The 15,115-nt window shown below is 38.5% G+C and overlaps 1 protein-coding gene across 1 annotated transcript in view; it reads right to left on the minus strand.

Annotated features, from left to right (window-relative positions):
* CC2D2B (coiled-coil and C2 domain containing 2B) overlaps nt 1–13,375 on the minus strand; it is a 96,579-nt gene extending 83,204 nt beyond the window's left edge. The window contains exons 1-6 of the mRNA XM_079900539.1: nt 13,264–13,375; nt 9,288–9,352; nt 7,364–7,424; nt 6,023–6,099; nt 5,597–5,662; nt 2,837–2,920 (exon numbers count right to left, since the gene is read on the minus strand). Of these exons, the coding sequence (XP_079756665.1) occupies nt 2,837–2,920; nt 5,597–5,662; nt 6,023–6,099; nt 7,364–7,424; nt 9,288–9,332 (333 nt within the window). The 5' untranslated portion in view covers nt 9,333–9,352; nt 13,264–13,375. The remainder of the gene's footprint in view (nt 1–2,836; nt 2,921–5,596; nt 5,663–6,022; nt 6,100–7,363; nt 7,425–9,287; nt 9,353–13,263) is intronic.
* Nucleotides 13,376–15,115: the final 1,740 nt, after the last annotated feature.

Here is a 15,115-nt window from a genome sequence, read left to right on the forward strand (position 1 = left end):
ACATCAAGTCATCACATCATCATACCTTCCCTATATCCCTGTCATGAAATCAAGAAAGTATTTTATATCTAGAAATCTTTGTGGCATCATTTTCGGAAGTCAAACAAGATATGACACTGGCACCTAGGAGCAAGATTTGGGGGATCTTCACATAGGGGATCTCTTTGAATATTCCAATCATAGACAAAGAGGGGCTCTTTGCTCCTGCTGGAGGTCCCATTACCAAGCTACTTTCACCGCACCCCTGGTGTGGGCCAGGGCTTTTAACCTGCCTTCAGAGCTGAGGTCTGCCCTGATGGCTGAGTCATGTCAGGCTCTCATCTTGGATCCCAGCCTTTTATTTATAACCATGTAGGTCTCTTTCATGAATCCTACCCCACTACAGCTACCCATATGTTTAGCCTGAGACAAGCTATGATCTCAACCAATATAATCACCTTCCTGGTCTTCACTATGCAGCTCACAGCAGACCAGTGTCTGTGCTGTTAGCTGCTGTGTGACAGGAAGCATGCGGTCAGAAGGCAACCACCTAATTTTCCATGCATAAGTCTAAATGAATGCACCTGAATACGGTGTGGTTAAAAAAAAAAAAAAAAAAAAAAAAGAAAGAGAGAGAGAGAGATTCTCCCCTTTCTCCCAGTAGGAAGGAGCCACAGTCACACACAGCCTCCCACAAAACAGTAGCTTTCTCCTCCCTGTGATGAGGACAGTAGATTCCCATTGTCCCCAAATTTACCAGGTGCAGGGCAGATGGCTTTTCCAAACAACTTCTCTAAACAACCCACATCCAAGCCTGGACTTCCTTGTGCCCAGTCTACTTGCCCCACTGACCTAATTTCTCTCATGTCTTCCCTGTGAGAAGGAAAAGCAGCCATAACCACAGCGCTGCGTCCTGGTGCACTCAGCTGGGTGGACCTTCTCGTTTCCCCTGAAAAGTCCACTCCTTAACCCATATCGTGGGATTCTGGGGTATCAAGTGACTTGGCAGAGCATGTGCATGTTTGATACTCATTTATTCAATATTCACTCAAATATGGAGTGCCTGATATGTTCAAGGAAGAAAATAAACAAAGAGACAGAAGTACATGCGAGGTGGTGATAAATGCCATAAAGAAAAATGATGCAAGATAAGTGGCTAGAGAATACTGGGATGGGGGGTTGGGGGATTGGGGGGTACTATTACATAAGGTTTTCAGGCACAGTATTTTAAATTATGTGTCATTTGAACAGAGACCCAAAGGTAGTGAGGGAGAGAGCATGAGGATAAGAGAAGAGATTTCTAGACAGTTAAAAGGTACAAAGTCCCTGAGGCAGGAACAGGAAGGAGGCCAGTATGGCCGGAGTTGGGTGGGAGAAGGGGAAACTAGTGAGAAAGGAAGTCAGAGAGGTACTAAGGGGGCCGTGGAAGCCCCTATAAGGACTTCAGCTTTTTTTTGAGATAGGAAACCATTAGAAGGTGTTAAAAAAAATGTTCTGTCTTAGATTTTAACAGAATCACTCTGACTACTGTATGGTATACCAAATAGACCGTTGGGGCAATAGTAAAAATAAAGGGAGACTATGGCAATGATCTGGATGAGAGGTTACGGCCGCATAGACTAGGCTGTGCCAGGGGAGGTGATGAAAAGTGGGCTGGGTTCTGGAAGTGGGTTGGATACTTTGAAGGTAAAACCAACAGGATTTGTGACAAACTGGATATGAGGCATGGGAGTAAAAGAGGATCCAAGGATGACACCAAGGTTTGGCTGAGCAATTGGAAAAATGGAATTGCTATACTGTGATTCTATTTATATAAAAGTCAGCGTGTGCATATATGGGTATAAGCATAGAGAACAGTATGAAAAAATGGTAATAGTGGTTTATCTCAGAGCAGTGGGATGTCACATGATTTTTATTTTCTTCCTCATGGTTTTCTGCATTAAGTTTTTATAATGTATATAATAAATTTGTTATATTTTTTGAAGATAAAGTTCTTTTCTGTGGAACAAACAACAACAAAAGGAACGTAAAGACTGGAGCAGGATACAGGATACAAAGAAAGGGGAATGGAAGAGACTGAGAAATAAGTAGAAAGGCAAAGCGGGGTCCAAGAGAAATTCAGAAGGAGGACCTGAAGGATTTGGAAATGACTGGGAGGTGTCAGAAGATACTGGGTAGAACTCTGGAAATACAGGAGGGGGCTCAAGGAAACTGTAGAGAGATCTGAAGGTAGAGAGGAATGGAGAAAGTTGAGAGGAATAGGAGCAGAAGGGAGACCAATGAGACTGACAAATCAGGAGACGAGAAAGACTAGTGAGACTGATTAGGACTGGAGGAAAGGACGGCCCTAGAATAACAGTGGGCTGAAGAGTTTGGGAAGAACTGACAGAAATTAGAAGGGTCTGGGATTGTACAAGGAGGGATGAAGAATGGGGAATCAATGAAGAGTAATAGAGATTACAGAGGACAACGTGGGCACTTGGAGAAATGAACAGGAAGAACAAAAGAAAACACAGGCTTTGGAGCCGATAGCCTGTACTTCCCGGCTCTATCAGTCCTTACCCCTGTGTGCCTATTTCCTCACCTATAAAACAGAGATGATAATAATGCCTACCTCACAGGGTTATTATGAGGATTGAATGAGATAATCCACATTAAAAATTTAGCATATCACTGGGCATCCAGTAAGCACTCAATAAATGTTAGGAATTATTATTATGAACAGCTTCTCAATTCAAAGAGAAGGCAGCTCAATAATAAAAATTTCACCTCCCATCAAGTATTTCATTCTATGCCTTTAATAAAGAGTTATTTTTCCTGAGAATGAGGATGTAGGAGGAAGGGAAACAAATCCAACCTGCTCTGCAGACTGGCCTAAAGTTGAGTCTTCTTCACCACTCAGAATAAAACACGAAAGACCTTCATCCAGTGAGACTTCAGTCTGCAGGTTAAACAATGGAAAACCAGTATTCGGTGTTGAAGTGAGAGCTTTTTCTGCTTTTAAGGGAAAGAAGTAGTTTTCTGTAATATGGTAATAGTAACTGTATCTTATTCAAGAACAAAAAGCAGTAGGAGAGATAGTATCAAGTTAATATTTAACTTTGAGTCTGTTTGGCTCATGAATTATTTTTGTATTTTGTTTTGTTTTTAAGGTCCGGTAACTGTGATTTAAAAAAAAAAAAACAATAAAATTGCAGCATTATTTCCAATAGCCAAGGTATGGAAACAACTTAAGTGTCCATCAACCAATGAATGGACAAAGATACACACACACACACACACACACACACACACACAATGGAGTACTATTCAGCCATAAAAAGAATGAAATCTTGCCATTTGTGACAAAATGGATGGCCCTTGAGAGCATTATGCTAAGTGAAATAAGTCAGACAGAGAAAGACAAATACCATATGATCTCACTTATCGATGAAATTTTAAAAAAGCAAAACAAAAAATCAAGCTCACAGATACAGAGAACAGACTGGTGGTGAACAGAGGCAGGGGGTGCAGGAGGCAGTAGGCAAAATGGGTGAAGGGGGTCAAAAGGTACAAACTTCCAGCTATAAAATAAGTCTTGGGGATATAATGTGCAGCACGGTGACTAGTTAATAATGCTATATTGCATATTTGAAAGTTGTCAAGAGAGTAAAACTTAAAAGTCCTCATCACAAGAAAAAAAAGCTTTTTTTTTGCAACTATATATGGTGACAAATGTTAACTAGACTTATTGTGGTGATGTTTTCCCAATATATGCAAATATTGAATCCTTATGTTGTACACTTGAAAGTAATATAATGTGTCAATTATATCTCAATTAGAAAATTTCTTAAATTAAAAAATTAAAATATAGGGTCCAAATCTTCTCCATCTTCCCAATCTATCTCTTCACTCTAGTCAGAGTATTGAGAGCATTACCTTACAGTTAGATCAAAATGTGGACTCAGGGCAAACTCTTTTCTCTCCCTGTTTTTGGGTGCTCTCATGTATGAATGCACTCACATACAAGTACCACCCCACCCCACCAATAATCTTTTGTGAACTTAGAGATAATAAAAAGTATTAAAAGTGGCATATTCTTAGTGATGAACTTGCTTGTAAGTAGGCTCTCATTTTTCAATACTGTAAAGTCTGAATCTTTCAATTATAAATCACCTATCACTTCTTTGTCACACACGTTTAATGAACTGTTTAGAGAGGTTTGAGAGAGGAATCGAAGGAAGGAAGGGAGGGAGGGAAGGAGGGAGGGAGGAAGGAAGGAAGGGAGAGAGAGAGAGAGGGAGGGAGGGAGGGAGGGAGGGAAAGAAAGAAGAAAGGAGGAAATCTGCTAGTTCCTAGGAACTGAAGAATTCAAAAATATGTAAAATACAAAAGCTTATCCTACATCCTGTTTGTATCTATAATATCGCTGTCCCATTAACTTTAAAAGTTATGTACCTTTCAACAATACTGATATATAAACTGTCCATATATACTTTTACTTCCCTCTGTCTCTGCTCATTGAAAAATCATTTGCTAAAATCCTCAACTTCCTGAGCAGATATCCCTTCCTAGTAGTTTGTAATGGAAACTCTTAGAAGCCAATTTCTCTTCCTTTTTACCTCTTTTCTTGATATTCAGTGGACTTATCTTGATAAACTTCCAATTTTTTACTATTCATAGTTAAATTAAATCCAAGTTAGGCTCATTTTTATTCATTTGTTGAATGAACAACATGTATACAATCATCTTTTTTTAATCTGCTTTTACTATTAAATTTAATTAATTTTTACTAAGCACCCAAGAGGGACCCTGCAGAGAAGACAAAGATGAGTTTTTTACAAACCCGAGATACACTCCTTACATTTTAAAATTTGAGAGTATTTTTTAAATACTCTCATTGCTTATGGCAGAAATGACTAGTTGTTCATTGCTGTCTTTTCTCCCATTTCTAATAATAGAACTTACTTTTAGCTGGATACCGAGACATTGTTTCCCACATTCCTTTAGTGGAAATAATGTGTGCAATTTTCAGGTCTTGTCCTGTAAGAGATCAATCTGCAATCCTATGGCTCTCTTCCTCCTCCCTCCCCTTTGGTTAGCAAATGAAGACACAGTAGCTTTGCCATTGGACTCAGAGATGGAAACTAAGTGTTGAAGATGGCAGAACTCTCCTAGTAGCCTGGACTACTTATCTATTACACTAGAGAGAAATAAAACTTCTATCTTAATTAAGACATTTTACTTTGAATCTTTTTGTTAAAGCTGCTTAGCCTTTACTCTAAATAATGCAGTTCGCCCAAGATGTGAGTGATTTTGTCATTTGAAGTTTCAAATATGTGATTACACATTGTATTTCAGAACAAAATCTGTAATTCGGGGATCACCTATAATATTTTATTATAATTTTTTAAGATAAGAAATAATGTCAAGTAGAAATAGAGAGTGATTAAATATTGGCATGAGAGATCTTTTTGGAGTGACAAAATGGTCTAAAATTGGATTATAATGTTGATTATATATTCTGTAAATTTACTAAAAATCATTGAATCATATGCTTAAAATGGATGAATTTTTGCTATGTAAAGTACACCTCAATAAATCTGTTCTAAAAAGTTTTTTAAAAAAAGTTATTCACCTTAGACCACTGATATATCTTATTATCAATGAGAAGCTGAGTTGAAGATTTTTTGCCTTGATTAATCTGAAACACAATGTAAATAAATAGTATGGAAAACTTAATGTTCACAGATATAGACATAATCATGTTCATAAGTCTTTTGTCCAAAATGGATAAAAACAAAGACTTCTCAATGTTTTTCTTTTAAAAAGTATATACATGTTTTCTCCTGAGATGTCAAATTTAGTTACCATAACCAAATCACTTAACTTTTCTTGGCTTCAAGTTTGGAAATAGAAAGCATGGAAAATAACTTGAAGCTTTTTGGATTTAAGGAGCTATATTAAAATAGAATTTTAGCTCTTTTTGATAAAGAAAAGTTTATCATGATATATGTTGATTTAAACAGTAAATTTGAAAATAGGAAAGAAAAAATAATATTACCTTGGCATTTTTTAGCTTTTCTCTTACTTTGCCTCTCAGAGTTTCTATTATGTCTTGATTTTCTTCCACATTTAAATCTATCAAGAAGCCAACATAATATGGAGTTCATGATACTTTCTTATAATAATTAAACAGCTACAGCATCAAAAGTACTTATTAAATAGCTAAATAGCATGCATTTCTTTGGATCATGACAATTATGAAGACTGGGTCATTGCCCCATGAGAGCTTAGAACCTAGAAAATAAAGCTTAGAAACTTCCCCCTCTTCCATCTGGAATAAATACTCATGCATGGTCAGGACTGAATTTTGTAGTGAGGCTAAAAAAAAAAAAAAAAAAAGTTCAGGTAAGCAAACCTTTATCTTTTTCCTTTTAGGAAAAAAATCAATGAAAACAGTAATATTCTATATAAAGTGCTCTGTAGTCCACAGAATATACAAATATCAAAACCAGTTTACTTCAACTTGATTAAACTGAAGAGGAAGGAATCTGAAAAAAAGAGAGGTAAGTCTCCAAGCATCCATTCTAACTACTTATGTCAGTTTTGTAAATTCAGTATAATACCGCCAGCTCTTAGAGGAAATGAAACAGTCTTGCTGGGTATAAAGAAGGCTCCAGCTGCTATGTGTACTCCAAGCCTCATGTTATTTTCTTCTCATCCACCAGATGATCTACTGTATGGACTGAGAAAGACAGGGGTTATGCAGTCCTAGGTACAATAGAAAATGGAGGACCTACTGGTCATTTTGCCTTGTAGTTTTCTTTTTCTTCTCCCTGCCTTTGAGTAGTTAAAGGTTAAATAGAAAATGGTGGAAATAAAGGGTAAGCATAAAGCTAAATCAGTATAGGCCATGAGAATCTTCATTCTTAATTGCAGTATTCCATGATAAAATTTAAGAATTATTAGTTGGTTTGTTTATACTCTATTCCCAGAACTTAGAATGACAGATGGCACATAGTAGGTGCTTAATAAATATTTGCTGGATAAGTGAAGCAGGAGTCAACCATTATTTATATACTTTTCTCCCTGAGACCTGGAAACTTCCTGAAACAGGTTCTATATCTCTGTATCTTTATGGTGTAACATAGTCTGAAGAACGAGAAGATTCTCCATGTTTGCAGAGAGAGAGAGAGAAAACAAAACTTAGTTTTATTACATGCACTGACTTTACCATTATTTCCTTATACCCACTTGTATTATATAGGAAGTTTAGTTTCTGTTTGAACTTATCCCTTAAGAAACTGTGTTCCCAAATGAAACCCTGGGATAGGATTAGTCATTTATATCTTTTAAAAATAAAGTCCAACAGTATTAGAGCTGTGGTATACTTATTGAGAACCTTTCTGGAGATGCCTGTCTACATTTTCTTCTACTGCAATGTTATCTGTGTCTTCTGACATCTGCAAAAAAAAGGGGGGAAGCGTTACCTTGTATCTTTTTGTTTTGGCATTTAACGTCTTTTCATAGGTTTATCAGCCCTTTGAAAGTCATCTCCTTTAAAATGACAATTCAAATCCTTTGCCTGTTTTCTTAAATTTCATCCTTTTATCAATGGGTATGAGCTCTTTATATATGATAGATTTTTTGATTAAAAAATTGCTCTCTGTAATATCAAAAAGAACCTTTTAATGATAAAATCCAGTAGATAGTTGTTGGTGTTCATATACTGCCTACTTCATATACCTTTTAGGAGGGTCAAATGAGATCAAACATATGAAAATACTTTGAAACTCAACACTATATCAATGTTAGCTATTACTTGAGTACTCTGTAGCATCTGATAACTTTCTAAAAGCTTTCTATATCCTTTTCCTCTACCCTTATACCTCTCTGGCCACTTATTCCTTGTATCCTTTCTTGGTCACACTTCTCCTCATAGCCTAAATGTGGGCACATTCCAAGAATTTGGAGAGTGCATGGATTCCCATGGCTTCCCAAATCTGTCTCCAACCTTGACTGCTCTCCTGAACACCATATTTCTAGTTGCCTACTGGTATTTCTAATTGAATGTACTACCATTATCAAAAATTCAATATTTTAAAATGAGCATTTATTTCTTTTACCACTTTTTTTTTTTTTTTTTTTTGCATTACGCGGGCCTCTCACTGTTGTGGCCTCTCCCATTGCGGAGCACAGGCTCCGGACGCACAGGCTCAGCGGCCATGGCTCACGGGCCCAGCCGCTCCACAGCATGTGGGATCCTCCCAGACCGGGGCACAAACCCGTGTCCCCTGCATCGGCAGGTGGACTCTCAACCACCGCGCCACCAGGGAAGCCCCTTTTACCACTTTTTAAACCTCAATATTCTAAAATTAAACCATACTAGCAACGTTAAATGTTTTTTTTTAGAACAATATGGATAAGTTTTTCATTTTAAGTTGAAAAAATAGAATAGCAAAAGACTCCTTAAATAACAACTGTACATGCTAACCAAACTAATGTGCAGTTGGAATGGGAAGAGCAAGCAGACACACATCAGATTTCCAATCACAGTAAAAACATGGATTCGTGTCAAAAGTCAAAGCAGGGTATACTGACATGATCACAGTAAGAGCTTAGTCTATAGACCTTCTGAAAGAACTCCAAATCCACCAGTGGTTCCTGTACCACACTTAAGAACTACTGAGTAAGGTCAGTATGAACTAAGATGTTCTGTTCTTACTAAGCCTTCAGTATTTTCCTCAACAAAATTAAAAATACCTAACTTCACTCTTGACCAAGGAGACAGTAACCCTTGAAGGTGTGATGGGACATTAACCCCAGCAAGTGATTGATAGATGTCTCCTTCAATTCCCAATAATCTCACCCAGCATTCTGGATATACTTTTCATAACTTCCCATCCCCATCTAGAAGGCAGGAATAAAACATGAATCTTAATTGCACTTACTCTAGGTGACACGTAGATACCAGTCCTAAAAATGTTTCACTCATTCATTGATTTAAAAAAGAAAAACTTTTTTTTTTTTTTTAGCAAAGCAGGAAATGGATTGTTAGCTGGTTGAGAGAACAGAGAAATAAATATTTAAATAAGGGAATAAATAGATAAATAAATATATAAATAACTCACCTCTAATACTTTATTACATAATTGACAGACCAAAGAGTATAACTAATCTGTAAACTCTCTTATTATTTTTTAACATATGAACTATACGATTTGTATATAGAACCAAATATATCACATTTTTTCAAGATTCTCCTACATTTACAATTGAGCTATTTAGTATAATCAAAATCCTTATAAACTCCATTAATACCTTACTTTTCTAAAAATATCTTCTTTTCTCTTTGAAATCTTTTTCATCATGGTTCTTTCATTTCCACCTTCTAAATAAATAAGAAATATTTTTAAGAATTATATATCATATTACTGAGAGAAAACAATTATTTTGATGCTTGAGATAAACATGCTATTTAAATTTTTTAATTTAACTAAAAACTAAACAAAGAAACACACTATTGCCTTTAGTATTTAGTTGTTGATCACCTTTAGTATTTAATAGAAATTCTAGTTAGTCCAATAAGACATGTAAAAGAGTTAGAGGTAAAACTATTGGAAAGGAGACAACAAACGGATTCTTTTGTAGAGGGTAGGTTTTATACATAGAAACTCCAAGACATTCAATCAAAAAACTTTAGAAAAAATGAGAAAGTTGATAAGTGGCAGAATACAAGAGAATGTATGGCAAAGTTACCAGCTTTCCTATATGCTAGAAATATAATAGAAATCACTTTCATAACAGCAATACAAAACTTTTTCAAAATACATAGGAATAACTTCAATGAAAATATTTGGGACCCTCCCCCCCCAAAAAAAGTATAAAACTTTACAGTGAGAAAAAAATCTGATTAAACAAAGAGATATTCCCTGGAGGCAGGAAAACTAGTAAAGAAGCCATTATAATAGTCCTGATGAGAGATTCTGGAGATCTGAATCCAAAAGTGGAAGCGGGAATGGAAGATGGAGATTCAGTTAAGAGGTAGAATTCACAGAATTTGGTGAGCAACTAGATGCGTAGGACAAAGTGAGGGAGAAATCAAGGACTCTAAGGTTTGGGCTTGAGTAACTGAGAGGTAGTATCATTCTGTGTATTGTCGAATATAATTGGGGAAGGAGTTAAAGAGTTCAGTTTTCAGAGGCTGCTTACGGGACATTAAGGTGAGAGGTCCAAAAAGTGATTAACAATACTGAACTGACTTGGAGCAGAAGAGAACCAGTTCTAAGTTAGCTAACTCCTTTGTTTACTCAGTAAAAAAAGCATTTAAGAGATTGATTCCATGACTCTTGAAAAGAATCAACACCTTTAAGATTTTTCCCACCAACATACCAAGAATGGACACAACAGGAATAGAATGTTGGGAAAAGAGAAGTTTGAATTTACTTTCCACTCTGCAAGAACTTCTAAAATGAAAAATGAACTTCAAATCAGTACCTGGCTTACTGATGCCTACACCTGCAAATTTTATCTGCTAAAGCTAGGGAAAACATTAGCAGTGACACATCCTATAGATAGTTAAATTATAATAAATTATTAAATAAATATCTTATTGTAGAAGAAATTATTAATCACGTTTTTTGCAGACCTGTAGATGTTTCTAAACTAGTTTATTTATCGTCTCATAAATACTATAATAAATACTAAATAAATGATTACAGGCAAAATAGTAGATAAAATTGAAGATCTGGATGAAAATTGCATTTGCCCTATCGAAAAATCACATGCGGAAGCAAGGAAAAATTATGACTCAGACTTCTACCTTCTTACAGAGATTCAACTTTCTGTATTAAAAAACTGGCTCCAACAGTTAAATCCAATATTCTCTTCAAGGATATTGCTAATTTACAATTCTTGTAGTTACAGCTTTTTCTAAAAGACAAGGAAATTGAAGATTAGCTATTTTTGTATCAGATGAACTGGAGGTCCACAGTCAAAGCCTGAGAATTAAAGTGAAGTAATTCATTCAACCTTTTCTGGTCCATACCAAACAGAAGGCAATTTTTTGTAAGTGTTTTATAAGTATAAAAGTTTGCCTCTTGCTTAGCATGTAGAAATCTCTGGGTTCTGCAAATACATCCAGCAATGCCTTTATCACTATGGTGATTGCTGAAATAAAATTTCCTAAAGCCTGTTCTATGTTGCGTGTAAATTTAACATTCAACCACCTGCCACTTGGTTTCAGGAGTGTTAGCAGAACAAAATTACAGGAAAATCTCTAGTGTATGAAATGATCACAAAATGCATATTCTGGTATCTAATAATATTTCTTTGGTTAAGTATGAACTAACTAGAAATTTGTTTTTCCTTCAGTTTTTCCCCAGCTCTTGTTGAAAATAACTTCAAATGTATTAATCCACTTTTCTTCCTTAGCAGAACAGAATTCAGTCCAAAACCCAGTTTCATCTTTATCTTTGTTCATTTATTGTCACATAGTATCATGAACCTTTTCTGAACTCCCTTATAGCAATGTTTGACAAATCATGTTCTCCCATTTGATTTGAATGGGGATGCTATGCCAAAAAATTAGTCTTGTTCAAAGTTATGATAAAATTAAAGCAATGGATAGCACTTTTTCAAATTAAAATTTATTAAATACATGTCACCAGCTACCCTTTACTGGTACTGGGATATGGAAAAGGTGGAACTTAACCAAAATATTCCACAATTAAGTGTAACACAGCATTATTTCACAGTGTTTCATGAAAACGATCAAGATTTCCAGGTGTTCCATTACCTAAGTTTGAAAATTAATATCTTTCAGTTAACTGTGATCTTATTTTCTAAACTGAAAACCTAGGAACCGACAGTCTGACAAAGAATTTTCTGATCTGTGAATTTGTACACATCTTTGAAAGGCATCAAAACTAAATCATCCACTGCTCTCAGGACTAAGTCGGAAATCATCACAACCTGCTTCTGTAGATTAAGAAAGACTGGATCCACTTCCCTTGAAACTTCTGGTATATAAAAATTGAGGGCTTCCCTAATGGTGCAGTGGTTAAGAATCAGCCTGCCAATGCAGGGGACACGGGACTCTATCCCTGGTCCGGGAAGATCCCACATGCCGAGGAACAACTAAGCCCGTGCACCACGACTACTGAGCCTGCGCTCTAGAGCCCGTGAGCCACAACTGCTAAGCCCACGTGCCACAATGACTGAAGCCCGCACGCCTAGAGCCCGTGCTCTGCAACAAGAGAAGCCACCACAATGGGAAAGCCACGCACTGCAACGAAGAGTAGTCCCCACTCACAGCAACCAGAGAAAAGCCCGCATGCAGCAACGAAGACCCAATGCAGCCAAAAATAAAATAAATAAAATAAAATTTAAAAAAATTGAATAAGTGACAAAACAAATTATAAAAACTGTAGTATATTTTGAAACATTATATCCAACACACAATGCAATGTAATTTTGCTACCCACAAGTTCATCATAGGATTGATAAAAATGTATTAATTCATAGAGCAACAAGGGCCATGAGGTCCAGAAACTGGACACAAGTAAGTCCTGTGGTGTTATCTTTTATTTAAACCTGAAGATGTATCTTGGGTGCCTGTACTTATAGTCTCCACTGGAGAGAAACTCAAAACAAAGGCCCTTTCTGTAAGTGAGGGCAAAAGACGCTTGTGTCCACTTCCCCACCTAAGCCTTGCTCACCACTCTCTCATAAACCTTCAACTATACCCAGACCAAACTCTTCTTTATACTCCCCGCAATTCCATCATTTGATTTTTCCAGCTTCTCCCGTAATCTAGAGCATTCCACATTTCAAAGCCGGATTCAAGCCCCACATCTTCCAGGAAATTTTTTTCTGACTCCGGTCCTTCTGGGACCTCCACTAGCACCAATAATACGTAGTTTTTGTTCATCACAGTCTACCTTACAAGGCCACTTGCTTACCTACAGTGGGCTGGGGCATGAACTCATCTTCTTCTACCCTCCACCAATCCTAGCAAGGTGTTCATCACACAGTAGGGACTCAATAAATAATACGGTCCCGGATTCAAAGTAAATCAACCAGTGCTCTCGAAAGCTATATAATGGAGTTGTTCTCAACCCGATTAATTCCCAAGGGGATGACTAATGGGTGGGCCAGGTCCCGGGGACTACAAGTCCCAGTGGCCCATGCGGGTCTGGCCCTGGTAGCCGGGGAACCCACAGAGCCGGTCTCCAACCAGACAAAATACTGGAGCGTCTGACAGGGAAGGGTGGAGGCTTTCTGGGGCAGTAAGACATTCACCTGGATGGACTGCACTTTTGCTACGTCTGGGCAGCGAAGGCAGGACGCACCGTTCACCGCATACTCTGAGAGGTCACCAACCGCCCCGCAGCGCTCCCGACGTCCGCTCCACAAGCTAGCCTGGCGCTTGCTCCTCTAGCTGAACTTCAAGGCGGTTCGGGAGCATGCGCGGTGCGGAGCATGCGCGGTGCGGCCCCGGCGCGCGCGAGGAGCCGGTGCCTTCTGGAATCTTCCGTGCGCAACGTCTGCTCACCCGGCTGCGTGGGCTTGGGGCTCGGCCCGGTCTCCGCCTAGAGCGCCCGGCGGGAGCCACGGGCTTTGATCACCCGCCGCCTGCGTCTGTGTTCCAGTGGCCGCAACTGCCCTGGCGGCTGTTCTGGAAGAGATCTGAGAGCGGGGTGGCCTGGGTCGTGAGAACCCCGCACCTCTCGCGTTGCGGTGAAGAAGAACCGTTATTCCCAACGGGTGAGTATCGGCCGCGCGCTCCCTGGCCGGCGCGGGCCCGCGGTGACCACCGGGGTCGCCCCTGAGCGGGTGTTCCCGGGGGAGGATGCTCCCGAGCCCGCCGTGGTAGTGCGGTCGCCCGCACCGTCCAGATACGCCCCGGAGCCTGTGACCTGCGTGCGGGTCGCCGAGGAGCACGAAGACCCGGGTCTTCGCCGGCGGGACCTGCCTCTGCCTTGCCCCGAGGAGAGAGGTTCTTAGAGTTCAGGTGCTTTGGGTGTGGCATCTGAAAGAGCGCCCCGAATATGCGAGGGGTCCTTTTTCTTTCCAGAGCTTGCTATTAGTGTAACCAATTTAATTATTTTGCACTCTTAAAATAGGGCATGCTGGGCATGCGCACTCGTGACATGTCATCTTCGCTTAATGAAAGAAACAACTTACATTGATTTATTTTCTTTTCCCAGTGACTCACCCCGTGTTAAAATAACGAGTTAAATAAAATGTTCCGTGGTTGGAAACTTGTCCTGGGAAACTCTGGCGGGGGCGAAGTGAGGAAACTTGCTAGTATGGAAAGCAGCACAGCAGTGTTACGTACGCTTTCATTCATTTAAACGTTCAGATGTTTAATGGCCGCTTTCTGTGTGAGGCGTTGTGCTTAGCGCTTTAACCCTAGAGAAATTTAGAAAGTGTTTAAAACTTCTAACAAACCTTGTACATTTGGGGAAGGGGAGATGTGGAAGTAAAGAAACTGCTGCAAAACTAATATTCCAGGTTATATTTGTACATTATGGCATAAGTACAAGTAAAACTGAAGTTCCACTCACCTTATAATCTGAAATAATGCATACGGATAAATATGTCCAAACCTTGAAATCATTTGGCCAAACTGTCATACTGAATAAAATCCTTGCAGGGTCTCCCCTCTTTCTAGGGCTCTTCTGGTATAGGAATTTAGGAACAATGAGAGTCGAGAAAGAGAAAATGTCTAGAAATATTGGGTTGGCCAGAAAGTTCCTTTGGTTTTAAAGTAAAAATAAAAGATACATATTTCATTTTCACCAAGAACTTTATTGAACAATGTATTCACCGTTTTGTTCCACTACCTTCTGCCATTTTTCAGGCAACTTTATAATTCCGTCTTCCCAAAACTTTTTATCTTTGTGAGCAAAGAACTGTTCCAGGTGCCTTTTACAGTCTTCCAGGGATTTGAAATTTTTACCATTAAGAGAATTTTGTAAAGCCCTAAATAAATGGAAATCCGAAGGTGCATACGGCGGATGAATCAGAACTTCCCAGCCAAGCTGTAACAGTTTTTGCCTGGTCATCAAAGACACATGCGGTCTTGCGTTATCCTAATGGAAGATTATGCGTTTTCTGTTGACTAATTCCAGACGCTTTTCGTCGAGTG

The sequence above is a fragment of the Stenella coeruleoalba genome, assembly GCF_951394435.1.
Source record: "Stenella coeruleoalba genome assembly, chromosome: 16".
Taxonomy (NCBI): Eukaryota; Metazoa; Chordata; class Mammalia; order Artiodactyla; family Delphinidae; genus Stenella; species Stenella coeruleoalba.